Genomic DNA, 16,141 nt, shown 5'->3' with positions numbered 1-16,141 from the left:
TTCAATGTGAACCGGTTGGTAATGGAAACGGAGTTTTTCCTTTGATATTAAAATAATCCATGTTTTGTAAGTTATGTGTTGTTGACAATGTGTATTTTCAGTATTTATCTGGTAATTCAATGGCATGTTCGGTTATAATAATGCTGAAACCTAGCCACCAATCAGAGATAAGACTAATGAAGATATTCTGAATGCTATCCGGTAGAATGTAGTATAAAAACAATGTATTAAGAAATTAACACATAATAATGATTTAATTATAAAAATATTAAAAAGAATGTAATAAAATATTAATCTACCAAAATGATATCCATAATAAAAAAACAACCACGATATCTATGATAAACATTTGATTCATCGAAGAGCGCATACTATATAAATACATACACATACTCTACATGTACTCGATATTAGACATTAATCAATGTACAAGTAAGTAAGAAATTCTGGCCAAATAAAGTGGCTTAATTACGTACCAAACACACACGTCAACTACAACAAACATGTGTTATAAGAATATCACCAATACTTTAAAATAATTTCAATACATAATGCATCTATTAAACAATGTCATATCTTTGTTCAAGTCAGTGATTTGAAATGCCTCCAAAGAAAGAAATAACATGTCTGACGTCAAATGTCTGATCATGCAAAACACAGTTTTTGTATAAATGGACAACTGTGTTTTCACAGAGTGTCTTTTACATTCAGTTGTGTAGTTAATATAGAGGAAAATAACACTATTTTCCACTATAGCATCCATAGAATATTATAGGTTTTGGTGGATAGATAATCTCTCTTAACCAAATGAAAATGCATGTTTTCCTCAAGCGTAACGTCACGACAATGAGTGATAGGCTGGTTGGCTGCGCCAAACTTCACAATACGTCCTTGATTGAGATAATACCAGGTCACACCCATCCCTCAAAATACGCCGATGATTGAGATAGGATATCGATATACAATTCCTCACCATATTGAACATTTATGCTTTGGGTTCATTCTGCTGCCTGGCTTACACTTATACGCCTCTGAGAAGTCCTTGGAGTTAGACAATGGACCCAGTACCCTGAAACGATAATCGGTTAGAATAGATAGGAAGAAATACAAATCCTACGTAACTCTGTAGGCAATTATATATTCCTTGGTGAGTACCGTATTATCATGCTTATATTAATCACAGGGCTATCCTGTGATTCAGTGAATGCGATCATGTTGACATAATTTTTTGACGTACAAAGTGGTCTATAAACATAAAATCAAAACGACGATTTCAATATGACCAGATAATACCTGTGTTTTTTGCGCAATTATTCACTTGTTAAGACTTAAGAATCTAATATATCAAATATGACTACAAACTCTTGAGCGACGCCCATTTACATGGGAAATGCTTAAGTCAATGGTTATTTGACAAAGAAGTAGTGTATACATACCTGATAGATCCGGGGCTGTGGACAGAGGTTCGAATCTCATGCAGAGCTTCTTCATTGCGCATGCTGCCACACCATATCTGTTAATTATAAGTATGATAATTAAATTGAATCCAATTGAAATCTGTCATACATTATATACAAATGCATATCCTTGGTTAATACGATAAAATAAACTGTCAGAATCGAAATGCTGCACAAATGTGTTTAAATGTACCGACATAGAACAAAATGTTTAGAAATCGTGTTTCGTCAATAAAAACGAACACGAAATTATCTTATATAAAAATACCTGTCAAATATAAACTCATTCCAAAAGCATTTGTTCTGCAATCATAGACCGTGTTTAAATAGTATGTTAAACATGATTATTTTAGCGAGTTAGGGAATACCTGTCCATAATTTAGAAAGAAAAGTTGATCATGTGTCAGGTCCAAACTTGGCAAAGGTAATTCTTCCCCGTGTTTCGCCACCCATTTCTTGTAGGCCTGTGTAGGTAGACAAACTCATGGTTTACGTTGTTAAATGTTCAAAGTATAGTAAAGCAGTTTGCGCAGTTGCACAGGATATTAAACAAACTCAGAATAATACCAAAATGTCAACAAAACTGTTATTCGAACTCAAAATCATTAAAATTAGGGCAAAATATGAACAAATAGGACTGTTTATTTCATCGCCGACACCCGTCATGCAAGTCAAGGTCAAATCCAAGTAATACCATGCCAATGAAACGAGAGCTGGGGAAGTTGCAACAGATCAATAGGGCATATTGATGAGCATAATAAAAAACGACATTTGTACCTCACGTGACAGTTGAGGGATACAGCCTTCATTAGTCTGAACACTACTTTATTTAGGAGCAAGTAAAATGATAACAGGTTGATTCCTAAATGGGACTTGAAAAAAGAAACTTAGAGTTTCCATTACTTCCTCATCTAAGACGCAGCCGAGGTTGAACTAACGGGACAGTTTTTGGGATTGAACCTACTCTATCAGTTTTGAGGACAATCTGCTCTTCCGGACTGTTGATGAGTAACCTTTCATATCAGATTGTTGAGGTTAGACTTACCCTATATGACTGTTTCAGGCCTCCGTTATCTGCTATATTTTCACCCTGGGTATTTTTACCATCAATCTGCAATAAATTATATTTTCAAATTGACAAAAGTCTTTACTCTAACTCAAGACACACACATAGTGGAACGATATTGAGAATCGTGTAAATGGGGTTTATATGAGTCTGTACATTATACGTCTCGGTCAGTTTTAGTTAATGAATTTATTGCTTCCTAAAATGACGGGCATTTTATGCATGTGTAATATTAGTTTTGTTTGAGAATTTGAATTTAATAACGAGGATATCGTTTGCAGAAACATTCACCAACATGACGGAAAGGTCCGACTGTGTATTGATGACCTTACCGGCACTGACACAATCCATACACACAATGCATAAAGTTAAACAAAAACATTGAAATATATTTTTTGTTGAACATAATTGGTATTGATAGCAATGTGACTAGATCGCTGACACCGGGTACGAAAGCTGCTCACATGAAGTCCGATTTGTTCGAGGGTATAACTGGAATACTGGTCTATGACACATTGGGCCTGCTTTCTGAACGCCTCTATTGTCTCATTCTTCCACCATTGTTTCATGTTCCCGTTTTTGTCGTATTGACGACCTGGAGACACACATAGAAATTACATTGGTGATATGTGATGAACGCATCAGTCTATAACATTATTGATAACTTTTATATAACAATGCACACTAGTAATTGTAATTCATGATGCAAGGGGGATTCTAATCGATATATTAAAATTAATTACAAAGAATTAAACACTTTCTCACTCTACCATGTTATCATTACTCGGTTGATAATGGTTGACATTTCATGGTCAATATTATATAAGGTGTTGATTTAACCAATCACGTTTTCCGCAAAAAAACGTAAAACGTTACAGGAATTCCATTGGTTAATGCACAGTTTACGATCTTCTTGAGAACTGTGACCGTGCAGAATATGCAACGTCAAAATGCTTTGCAATGTCATACGTAATGTATTTTTTGTCGCATCATCATGGTTTTCTGCTATGTATTTTACAGGTTGGAAGCTTGCGTTATGTTCGGATAGAGTATGGCCGATACTACGGGGAAATTTTCCGAAACACTTGAAGAATGGTTTTCTTGTACATCTTATTTTTTATTTACTTTTAAATTGATGTACTCGAGATAAATAAACATCTTAAGTAACAATCACGAGTTAAGGAATATCTATGTTTCTTTATTAATAAGTCACTAGTACAACCATCGTCAATTGCAGGGTACTAAGTACATATGGAGCTTTATCAGAGCATATCAGCCATCATATAATATGCTGTAGAGTTATAGTACATCTTCTCGCAGGTTTATCATTTTACTTAGGGTATAGCCAAAAATCGTTTTCACTATATATATTCAAAATTTTATATTTGACAGGGATGAGATTCTGCGTATGGTATAACATAATGTAATGTTTACCTTTGTCATCAAAGCCGTGAGTGATCTCGTGTCCGATCACCACGCCGACACCGCCATAGTTTAGAGATCTGTTGATACCAAATACAGAGTAAAATAGTTAAAAAAGTGAACATGTACATCTTTATCTAGCATGTTCACAACGGATCTTAGTTGAAAGAGTTTTTAAATACTTTTGTTTTCAGTTTCAACAAACATTAAAAGTTATTTAAGCTTGTTTTCATATTACTCATACCAGTAAGAACAGTTAAGAAGTCTTTTTCTGACTGCATGCAGATTACAGAAACATATAAAACATATGCACGAATTTAAATTTACAGAAACGTTAAGAATATGTTTATTTTAATGACAAAAATAGAGGTGTGATATTTTTTGATATGCTGCATATATCTAAGATGATTTGGCTTTGCTTATACTCACTTGGGAAATTTATCACTGTAGAACAAGGGCTGTAAAATACCAGCAGGAAACACTGAAAGGGAAAATAACACTATTTATACCATATGAATAATTTATTTTATTAAATAGCATTAAATGACACAAGTCAAACCACCGTAGTTGAATAATGACGAATATATTGACGCTGGTAAAATATAACCTTATTTTGATTGATTATCAGAGAGCAAAACCTATTTTCAGGGACATGTTCTATATTTCTTTACGAATATTTCCTTATCCGATCATTCGTAAGTTTAAAAGATTTGACATTTGAATTTATATTAATAAACTAATTTATTCCAGAATAGTTTTATTACCCCATTACAATGTTCTTGTGGTTTCCTTATTATTTATCAAATTGAATTGGTCTTGTGCCAGAGGACAATGTTGCATAAGATGACGCTTCAAATTAAACAAAATTATTGAAGTGCAAGATTTATATATCAATTGCAAAGGATTGAATAAATATTTGATCTCTTTAAAATTACAAATTATTAAGCCACTAATGCTTAATTGTTCTGCAATCTCGTAATAATAGCAAAACTTTCATTATCAACATGGTATATATAATTAGTTTAATACCGACTACCTTTTGTTCATGTGTTATCGTTTATAATGACCATACTATCATTTTAACGTAATAAATATTTGCTTGTTTTTTAATTTTCCCTGTTTAAAACGTCCAGTTAATGTCAACTTTGTGTATTGAGGAAATGAAAAAAAAAAAAAAAACTGCTTTAGCTGAATTAAACTCAAGGGAGATTACTCATACAAACCTATATCGTTCGTGTTTGGATTGTAAAATGCATTAACCATTGCCGGTCCCTGGTCCCATCTAGAAAAGAAGAAAACAACGACAGATAATAATGAAGACAATACTTAAAACAAATAAAAAAAAACCTTACGTACATTAATTTCAAGTATGCATACTTGTGATATCATATTGGCACATATATTACTGCAATAATAAATATTCCCTTACAAAATGTGGCATGTATATCGTTGCAAAATTGTAAATAAATTGTAAAATTAATTTGTTTTGATTCAAATATAAATAACTTTTGATTCAATTGCTATGTCTTTTATTGTAATGTATATTCACGATTTAGCATCTATATTCATGAACAAAAAATGTAATACAATTAACTTAGTATTTTCTTGAAGAACATGTTCTAATATGAAATAATAATAAAAAAAAAAAAATACGACATGAAAACTTACGCATTTTTGTCCACAAGATGGCGCAGCTTTGTCATCGTCATTCGTGCATCGTACAATTCGACATTGAGTATATTCTCAAAGTAATGGTCTTCTTGAAAATGGAGCTAAGCAGGAAAGCATTTGTTTTAACATTTATACATTCATTTGTAAAGCAAAACATATTAAAACACTTGAAAAACAGCATTTTTTTTTTTTTTATCTTTGGTACTTTAACTTGAAAGGTAATTTGATTGACGTTAATGTTTAACAAAATGATACTATTAATTTATTGTAATTGAAAAAGAGAGTATAAAATACTTACAATATCATATTTTGCGTCGAGTTTGTCAGGTTCTGTTAAAAAGTCTGGGTATCCGATTCTTTCATTCATTGCGTTTGCCTTGTTGGAAAGATAAGATAAATAAATGAACAGAAACATTCACAAACATAACCGTAAGATAAAGGACACTGATTTCACCTCCATGATAATCATCTTGTTACTAGATGATGATTATATTTAAAAATAGCTTAATACAATCGAATAACTATGAAAGGTTCATATCAGAGGTTTAAAAATCAATGGCACTTTAAAGGATGGTAATGACACTTACAATATCGAAAAGAAATAGGGTTGAATAATATTTAACTTACCTGAAAGATTCGCTTACCTTCTGCCGTGCCACTGCACGTGTAGCGTCATCCATCCACTCGTTCTCCTCCAACAGTTCGTTGAATGCCTCTCTTATGTTGTGTATCATCGTCAGTGCCTGGCGGGAAAAAACGTCAGAAAGTTGTGTGAGAGTAACAAAAATACTTGAACCTCGTTACACATCACTATGCAAACATTCTAAGGGATAACATCTAATTTTAACATTTAAATACACCCATCGTTTTCTGTGAATATAACCACCTCGATACTTATCAATCTTAACAAAGGTAACTATTGAGAAGCATGTCTTCTCAAGCGCAGTGATTGTGAATCTTATCTGATTATCAGTACTGGTAAACCTACATTAAATGTGTTTTTCTTGTAATTTGATATTTGTTGGACAGACACTTGTTAGTATTTCGACGCATACTCACCGATTCTTTGCTCTCTTTACGGAAGTTGTCTCGTATGAACACAGCGCCGACTGCCATACCTAAACGGTCATTCACATACCCAACACACTTCTGCCAGCGAGGTTTATCCATCGTTATTCCCTTAAAAGGCAACCATGTTATGCATTCAGCGGTTATTGAACTTCTGTCTGCATAACTAAGTACATGATATGTACACACACTAATGTTTTAAGAATTGCAATACGTCCGTAGATTTCTGTTTCGAGTCCTTACTAATGAAAACAAATGCCTTTCTGATTTTTTATTGAAAATGTTAATTAAACTATCTATATTAACTCTGGTTTATGATTTCATTTAAAAATTCAAGCTTTCGTCTTTTAACTATGGCTATTGGCTTCAAGGTAAAAGTCCCGCCTATGAATAAGAGACATACCCACGTTTAAAAGCAGCCCGTTTTTAACGCTTAAATGTTACGACTAGCAATATATCAAAACAATCTAACGTTTATATCAACGATCAACAACATACCTGGAGTACCCGACGGTATTCTCGCCGAGCTTGCTGGTAAATTTCTGTCATTTCTGGCGCAAACCCCATGATTACCCGCCATAGAATGTAATTTGACAAAACTCTGTTGGAAGTTAATAAAGTATTACTTGTAGCTTGGTATGAATCTGTGTTGAATTACATATATATGAAATACAGTTTGAAAAGAATATGATTGTGTTTTGTATTGATATAGCAAATATTTGAAATATTCTGTTTCCTTGTTAAAAGGTCGATGTTTGATTCTTCTCATTAGTGTGCCTTGTTTTCATTGGAGGACGTTACTTGGATTTGACCTATCATCGGTTAGTATTGTCGATGAAGCAGAATACGCGTACCTATCTGGAACTTTCCTTGTACTTTTTCAAAGGTCGTAATGCATATCGTTCCTTTAAATATTGCCCTAGTTGTATCGGCGTTTAGTATTTTTCAAGACTTCTACACTGGTTTGGTGTGTCAAGGAACATAATACGGAGTGTGTGATAGTGCTCATTGCGTTGGGCTTTTCAGAAAATCATATAAACAATATTGCATATGCATTTTTAAAAGGAACCCTAAATGTTATATATTGTTCATTAATTTTACTTCCATAAGATACTTCCGTCAGAAAATAATTGTGAAGATAATTCTATACAAAATACGTAGATGTATAATATTATAATGCAAATCAAAATGATATAGATTGTGAAAGGATATATACTTAATGACGTATTTAATGAAATGATAACAAATAATTGATTAAGCATTCTGTAAACATTTAAAATGTCGCAAGCAATTTGCGACTTACTAACATTTATGTTTTTCAAACTTCCAATCAATACAAATTGTCTTGAAGAAGAGAAATTTCGGTATAGATTCCAGTCTTCAGATGACCACCCACCTCTTGTCCGTGACCTCTATGAGGTCAGTAAGGACTGATAGATAATCCGTTGCAAATGTAACGATTTGTTCCGAATCATCAAAAGCATCCTCGACAAATACACTGAAATAACGCATCCAGTCGAACTACAAGTAGATAAATCTCCAATCAAACAAAATCATTTAACGATCAGGACCTAGTTGTTCAAAAGGTGATTAGCTTAATCAGTGATAAGCGCAGATTTGAAGTTATGCATTATGCATACAGCATTCTTAGGAAAGATTTAGTGACCATACATATGCTGGAACGGTTCTAGTGAGACATCATACTAGAGGAAGTATTTCTTCACAGTATATTTCGGGAAGCGCTTAGTGACCATGTAACGTGAGTGGGGAAATGCTCCTGTTACCAAAGCTTCAATTCAATTTCTCATCGATTCACCATTTCTCATTTGTTGACACTGTTGCATTCTAATACCTCTAAACTAAACTCATTTAACGCCCAAAAAATACAACTGGCCAAATTTTAAAGTATAAGAAATTTAATCTAACCTTGCCATAGCAAACACTGCCATGGCAAATAGACCTGAAATTCGCGAAATATAGATCCTGTGAAATTGACTTAAACAGCAAAATCCGCTAAAAATAGGGATAACAAAACTAGGAATGCAGACACGCCATGTCTGTTTATTCACAAACTATAACATCAAATAGTAATGGGATTCTAGAGCACCTGTATAGCACAACCTTCTATCTATAAAAAAAAGCAAGAACTGATAAAAATAAAATCCCTTATTTTTTCAGGTAAAAAAACAAGGCTTGTAGGGCTTTTGAGTTCAGGCTTATATTTTGGTGTTTTCTCTGTTTCTGCTGTCAATTCTTGCAGTATTTGAGTCCTGATTGTCTACCTGTGTGCTGATAATGTGATCAACTTTGTTTCTACTATACATCAAATGAACAGGAAAGCCTGGTCGACAGTGATAAAAATAGAAAGTATTTTGTCACCACAACATGGAGCAACATGAAAATAATAATTTGCTTTGGGTGTTTTTTTCGGTCTGTCTATCCGTTTGACATTGAACTATTGACTCGCTGCATTTGTTACGTAAGTTTTAATTTCAGAATATCTGCTTGAGTTTCAGCTTCGTTTAAAAATTATAATGTAAAAGCACTATTATTTTTCTGGAGCCAATTATTCTTATTATGAGGTGTAAGGTCATCAACTTTAATATGCTCCAGGGAGGTGAAGTAATACCCACTAATACCATGTCAACCCACCTTATACATTGATGTTTGACCTTCATTGCATCAATATCTTTCCCCAAAAATACGTTCGTAACTATAACACAGAATCTTTTAATCTGGTATTCAGTGAATTTTAGAAAAAAAACACCAAACCTTCTGCGTGTAAAATTGGTTATCAAAAGAAATAAGTTTTTCATTCAAGATATAACGCCTTTCCGGGTTATAACTACGGGAAAGGCTCACAATAATTTTGCCTTTTCCAGCTGCCTAACCATATCAACACAAGATGGGGGATACTGATACTGGTGCTGATACACTGTCTTAATAATTTGGTGATATAGCCACTAGGCTATACGTTATTTTTACGTTAATTTGCCCTCTGCGTGCTATCTAAAAACGCGGACAATATGTTGACGAATTGTTTACAAAAATAAACTCAAAAAGTGCGGTCTATGCCATTTTTCCTCAGTTATAAACATATATAATATTGGCACAGAATTAATAGAATCCATCCCTGATGTGAGGTATGGATAAAGTAATTCAAACCCAAGGGATACAATATTGAGCAGGAGACCCGAGGCTTTGCTAGAGACGACACGAATAATAACGTGACCCCGAAAGATTACCATAATTCCCCCGCCAGCCTGTGCGTGTAAGCGATCCAGACCCGTGGGTCGGATAGAATTTTCCAGCACTATGGTCTATGTGGAGTACCTAGTGGACCATCAGGAGTCGCTATTGCTGTTTACATCAGAACAATGTAAACGGAAGTATCAATTACTAATATAGCGGAACTAGACTGGAACGATCGTCGGCGACCAGGTAGCTCAATTGGTAGGGCGCCCGTCTATAATACGGAGGGTCCGGGGATCGAACCCCAGTCTGACCGTTGCATTTCAAGTTCTCCTGTTAGAAATGATGCGCCCAATGAAATATACACACGGAAGGTGGTATTTGGTCTCATGTGTCTTCGGAGTTGAGACTTTGTTAAGGGAGGAAGGAATGTAGTAGAACTGCACTTGGTAGATAGTCGGCGACCAGGTAGTTCAATCGGTAGAGCGTCCGCCTAGTGTTCGGAGGGTCCAATATTCGAACCCCGGTCTAGCCGTTGTATTTCTCGTTCTCCTGTTACACTAACATAGCTACATAGTTAGGTAAGTACAGGTGAGTTCTCTAAGTACCTGACGTTTGAAGTGGAACTGGTTATCATTGCTTATAACAGATGGGCAATCTACCGGAGCGGGCAATTGGCGGCAGACGTTATTTCATGAATACGATCTTTTGCGGTGTGCAGGCAATATACCAGACTGGACAATACGCAAGAATTTACGGTAGTTGTTTTATGCAGAAGCGACAGCATCCGATACATGTGTCATGTTCACAAATCACAATGGAAGAATACTTATTTGATTGTTTTCATCTAAAAGGAGAAATCTGATCAAAATGTGAAAGTGTTAAAACGCAATCAAGCAAATGAAAACTTTACGATATAAATATACAATTTAATTCTAGATGTGGGACTCTGCTACACAATAAGAAATTGAATAACGCAGATGGCGCATGAACATGTCTGGTCTAATGAAATGAAACGTTGCGCCTGTATGCATATTTACCAATGTGAATAATAGAAATTTATATATACACCATAGAAAACGATCGTAAATGGTTTTTTACATCTATTCAATCAATTCACTTCTGTATGTCTGACAATTATGTACATTGATTCAAGTGTCCCTGTCATGATCTAAATGAAACCAGTGATATATGTAACAGCTCAGCTAGAAGTGTGAATGACGTGCTATCAGAACCAATTCCCTGTAGAATATGCTCGCTTTGACACCTCCTACCTTTGGAACGCGTCTCTGTAGGTCCCTGATGGCTATTTTACTATAAAGAGCTCCGGTATCATGCCTCTCCGATTGCGGTTTCGTTACCTACAACATGACAAATGGGGCTATGAAAGATTTTGATGAGACTTCCTGAACGAATGAATGTTTGCAGTTATATTATTTCACTGTCATACACTTTGCTGTACGATCACAAATTGACACGCTATGTACATATGATGTAATTCGATAAATGTTTATATTTATATTTCAGAACATTTCAAAAAAGATAAACAAATGTTTGATGTTTATTAAGTGTATAATATGATTTGACAAGAGCAATTGTTAGCCAAATGTGGTTTACATAAGAACACATTCCACCACGGTGATGTTGTAACGAGGCATGTCATTAGATTATAATAATGTATTTTACAAAAGGCATGCACGTGCAGATGTTATCTAAAAATAACACAAAAATACAGAACATGCGACGCACTGAAATCCTCCCTTGTATTGCGAAGATTAATTAATAAGCCGTTCGTAATGAGTCTTGGACCCGTTTGCATTTGTTGGGAAAAGGAAAAGATTTACAGACGAAAAGCACTGCATCATCTAATAATATTACATATTGCTGCGTTTAACATGAGGTTACGACCTCTCTCCCTGTCAATTGTTTACACGCGCAAATAAGCAGCCCAATTAAAATAAATTGAATATGTAGGTCACGTTGTGATAACGACACTAAGTTAAATTCCATGGCATTTTGACTGGTAGAATAGATATAATCATAATATGTATTTCTATATTATGGCTAAATATATAACTTGCGATTCAGAAATGAAGCGGCCTATTTTTGTATAATAATAATTTGTGACCTCATTACATTGTGCATTGATACAATATCGGACCTCGTAACTTAATAAAGGCATAGTTTGTTTACCGTCCGCCGTGAAGTCGCCCGTAAGGAAATTGTTTAATTGTTATTGTGCTAGTTAAAATTGATACCTAACATTATTGCATTCATTTTAAAGATGAAAGAAGATATCTAAAATAAATGACAAAATAAAACATGTAATATTCTGCAATTTAATTTTGAAAATTTGATTAAGTAGTTTAATCGTACTTCCATAGATAACTCAAAAGCATTAAAAATGTAAGGAATGTAAATATAAGGAATGGAATTTAACGCGAATTGCATTGCTTTAAGATGAGTTTCCTAAACATAGCTATGTTTTGGTTATTAGCTGATGAAGTAGCAATCAGTTTCCAAGCTAAAACATATCTGATATAAATTTATTTTAATAATTATGTAGATAGATGTGATTAAACTATGAAGAGAATCATAAAGATGTCGTTAAGTAAGCATATTTAATCATTTCACTGACAATTATTCATTATGATATGTTATACGATGGTAATACAGAAATAATTGCAAAATGATCATTTCCTGATAAGGTTAAGATAATATGGGTATTTCATTGCGCATAGGTGAGAAAGCCCAAGAATGGGCACGTATCGCTTATCTATTACTTTATGTCATTAGAAAATGTATATACATGTATGTGTTATCTGTGACCTTCAAAGTAAGTCAGATTCGAATTCGTTTAACAAAATTGATAAACAGCTACAAAATCATAGATTTTAACAGTTTCAGCCTAGTTATCTAAAAACGGGGTCTAGTAAATTAATGCGTTTTGGCAACATGCTAAAGGCAAAATCATCTGGCTCTATTTATTTTTTTATTAAACAGAATTTGATTAAAATGTTGAAACATATTATGACCTCGAATGAGCGTAATTTATGGTCGCAGTCACAGTCAATGTTCACAACCTAAAGCTAAATGTATGACTACGTCTTATAATTCTTCAAAAGAATGAGGTCAAGGAATTTTGATAAACTTTGTCGAAATGTATTCCATAACTCTATTAGCCAAATATCATAACCCCACGCCCACAAGTACCTGAATCTGAGGTCTTTTTCATTTAAAAAACTTCCTGATATATTCCTCCTTGGGATCCTCACACGTGTTAATTACAGCTATGATCTTGCCCTATTTTGCTAGCGCTCTGTATTTCGATTTGAAATAAACAGTTTTCTTAAAGTAAAGAAATTAAACTTAATTTCAAAATATCAGTTTTCAACCTTATCGTTTGGAATGTCTGTTAGTTAAACGTTGATCAACCAAACCCTGATAGTAGTTGCCATCTAATTATAAGTAAATATTATTTATATAAAATACAAACGCGTGCTTGTTTCCACTATCGAATATTACATGTACGTAATGTACGTATATAACGTGACCTGTATTACAGTCTTTAAGTCTAAACTTTAGGAGGAACTTTTCAAAATTTTAAAGCTTTTTGATAAAACATAACTGAATCCTGATTATAAGTTGATGAGGTAGTAATCAGTTTCGATGCTAAAACATATCTGTTACAAGTCTTAATTTAAAAATTATGAACATAGCTGTGATTTAAATGTCAAATGAATCATACAAATGCTGTTGAGTTGACAGATTAATTACTTCATTGACAATGATTCACTATGATATATTATATGAATTTAATGTAAAAATCATTGCATAATCATCATTTACTGATAACGGTTAATACGATATCCAAAACAGAACTTCATTGCACACCTGTAAATAAAAAGAAGAGGTCTAATTGACATGTACCACTAACATGTTCCTCAAGGATGTTGTTCAATGCATGCCTGCTCTGCTACCTTCAAGGTACATCAGTTTCAAATTTGTTGAAACAAAATTATTGATAGCAAGCTACAGGTACATGTAACCGTTTTTAAGATATTTATCTCTCTATTTAAGAAATCATTTGAACAAACTTGAATGCCTTTGACTTATCATGATATTAGGCAAAGGACTTCTGTCTAGGCTTCTTTATTATCACAAACAATAATACTTCAATGCGGAAAATGGAAACACCGTTTAATACAAATGTTTGCTGATGCAGAATGTCAAACAAAATGAAAGTATTACTGCATCATATAACCACCTCGCCCAATTAGGTCTCGTCAGACGTATTAAAGTCAACAGGGTGAAAAGTTCATGTCTACAATGTTCCGAAACTGATGTAGAATACATAGAAAAGGGAATTTTGACTTTCAAGAACCTTTATAATGTTATAACAAAAACGGTTAGAATTTAATGTTAACTCTGTCCAAATAAATTCCAGCTGCAAGCCCACTGCCATTCTCGAGGACTTATAGCCCACTAACAGAGTCAATCACCTTGTTATCTAAAATAAGGACAGGAAGTACGAAGATATGAAGCCTCTATTAAAAACAGTAGTCTGCAGAGGTAGAAACAAATGGTTGAGGAATGCCGCACCTTGACTTGTTCAAGACTAGTATTAATAAGAAAGGTCAGCAAAAAACGGTAACTGTTACATTTGTGTACGGAAAGTGATATTTCCTGAATATCTGACTCCATGATGTCTGTGATACTTGCCCACACGAACATGTATATTTACAGCTCCCACACGAGGCATTATCAGATGTACGTCATACTATGTTGTACCTATATTTCATGTTTAAACCAATAGCCAATATATTAAATACTGCTCATCACTTGAATACCAAGCATGATTTGTTTTCGTTCAGTGTATATTCGCAACCTGCAACAAAAACTGGACGATATCCTTGAGAGAAATCGCGATTTCAACGAGTTAAGAGGTATAAAAAGGGTACTTACGTTTGCCAGTTTCGTTTCAAAATTTAAAACATTGGTCATGTCCTCTCGTGCACGTGCTGGTGAGGCACCCAAAAGTCCGGCGAACCGTATCATGTATTCCAGGTAGGCGGCTTTATAGCCCGAACTGTGATCTGTCAGGTAGTACTCCGGGCTAGGCATTCCCAGGGCTGGCTGGTCCAACTATATCGTCAAAGATAACCCGCATTTAACAATAGCAATTTTCGTTTTTCATTTTCTTCAGATAAAGGAAATGTATCGAGGGTATACATTTGAGACACTTTTCCCTTTGTCACCTGATTTGGAGGTTGTAGGTTTCACATTTAAGTATTAACCAGATAATATATCATCGATCTTTTTTTGCTTAGGAGTCAGATCAACAATGTTAACCGTTTATTGGATGACACAAAGACGACTGCTTTGTAGCATGGACCGATTTCTAAATGACATTTCATTTGGTTTTGTATGGAATCATGAATGCATAAATTTTCACCATCTTAATCAAATGTAATGTACACTCTTCATGTTAATGTTTATGGAGATGCATGCATGGTTCAAAATATCGGATTCCCCTTATTCACAATGCATATGCTTAGTAAGAATACAGCGAAATTCTCTTGTTGAGATTATCCGCAATTCTTGAACAGTACAGTATTCATTTTGAGTTGCATTTCAAAACCCTCTATTCCTAATTGTTTATTGCTGGAGAATCGCAATTAAGGTTTTCATATCAAATAAGTTAACACTGAGTGTACATGCTGACTCTGTACACAAACAAAGCAATTAAAAAGAAAATCTAAATAATAAGAAGGCGATGTTACGTTGGGCATATACAACAGCGCTTTTTGTAAAACATTTTGAAGACTTGGTTCACTCCTCCGTGTATGATCTTATATCAAAGGATTCAGAATAGCGTCAGTACATCACAAGGGTGCAATCTGGTTAATTTTTTATTGCGTAAGTTCTACGGGTATAGACATAACACAGGAAACCATAGGGCAGTATCACATTTGCAATATTGATGAAGACAAATGCTTTATCCCTTTTTTTCTTAGTAAAGCTGTAACATTGTAGGCCAGACAATGCCTACCATTAGGAGCGCATGTGTCACCAGGCCGTTAGAGGATGATTTGTAGAGCACTATAAAGGGGGGCAGACAATGCTAGTATGACAAGGGTAATGTCTGCTTGTGCGAGACCTTACGATACCAGACGATGGTTCTAAAGACAGTATAAATCGCTACAAATAATGGCCCTAACATTCCAGAACCAGTAAGGTGTTTATATCTTCATGTTCGAATGAT

General features: G+C 34.2%; 1 protein-coding gene across 2 annotated transcripts in view; it reads right to left on the bottom strand.

Moving 5' to 3' along the window:
* Positions 1 to 283: 283 nt before the first annotated feature.
* Positions 284 to 16,141, bottom strand: part of LOC110446176 (endothelin-converting enzyme homolog) — a 67,504-nt gene continuing 51,646 nt past the window's right edge. For both annotated transcript variants that reach the window (XM_021491191.1, XM_021491192.1), the window contains 16 exons: positions 14,842 to 15,021; positions 11,151 to 11,237; positions 8,081 to 8,205; positions 7,183 to 7,285; positions 6,676 to 6,795; positions 6,261 to 6,359; positions 5,915 to 5,992; positions 5,614 to 5,717; positions 5,169 to 5,227; positions 4,375 to 4,426; positions 3,958 to 4,025; positions 2,988 to 3,118; positions 2,503 to 2,568; positions 1,826 to 1,921; positions 1,437 to 1,513; positions 284 to 1,069 (listed from right to left, as the gene is read on the bottom strand). In XM_021491191.1, coding sequence (XP_021346866.1) covers positions 970 to 1,069; positions 1,437 to 1,513; positions 1,826 to 1,921; positions 2,503 to 2,568; positions 2,988 to 3,118; positions 3,958 to 4,025; positions 4,375 to 4,426; positions 5,169 to 5,227; positions 5,614 to 5,717; positions 5,915 to 5,992; positions 6,261 to 6,359; positions 6,676 to 6,795; positions 7,183 to 7,285; positions 8,081 to 8,205; positions 11,151 to 11,237; positions 14,842 to 15,021 — 1,545 coding nt within the window. In that variant the 3' untranslated portion in view covers positions 284 to 969. The remainder of the gene's footprint in view (positions 1,070 to 1,436; positions 1,514 to 1,825; positions 1,922 to 2,502; positions 2,569 to 2,987; positions 3,119 to 3,957; positions 4,026 to 4,374; positions 4,427 to 5,168; positions 5,228 to 5,613; positions 5,718 to 5,914; positions 5,993 to 6,260; positions 6,360 to 6,675; positions 6,796 to 7,182; positions 7,286 to 8,080; positions 8,206 to 11,150; positions 11,238 to 14,841; positions 15,022 to 16,141) is intronic.

The sequence above is a fragment of the Mizuhopecten yessoensis genome, unplaced genomic scaffold (genome assembly GCF_002113885.1).
Source record: "Mizuhopecten yessoensis strain PY_sf001 unplaced genomic scaffold, ASM211388v2 scaffold2599, whole genome shotgun sequence".
Lineage (NCBI taxonomy): Eukaryota > Metazoa > Mollusca > Bivalvia > Pectinida > Pectinidae > Mizuhopecten > Mizuhopecten yessoensis.
This window is presented reverse-complemented; position numbering and strand designations above follow the sequence as displayed.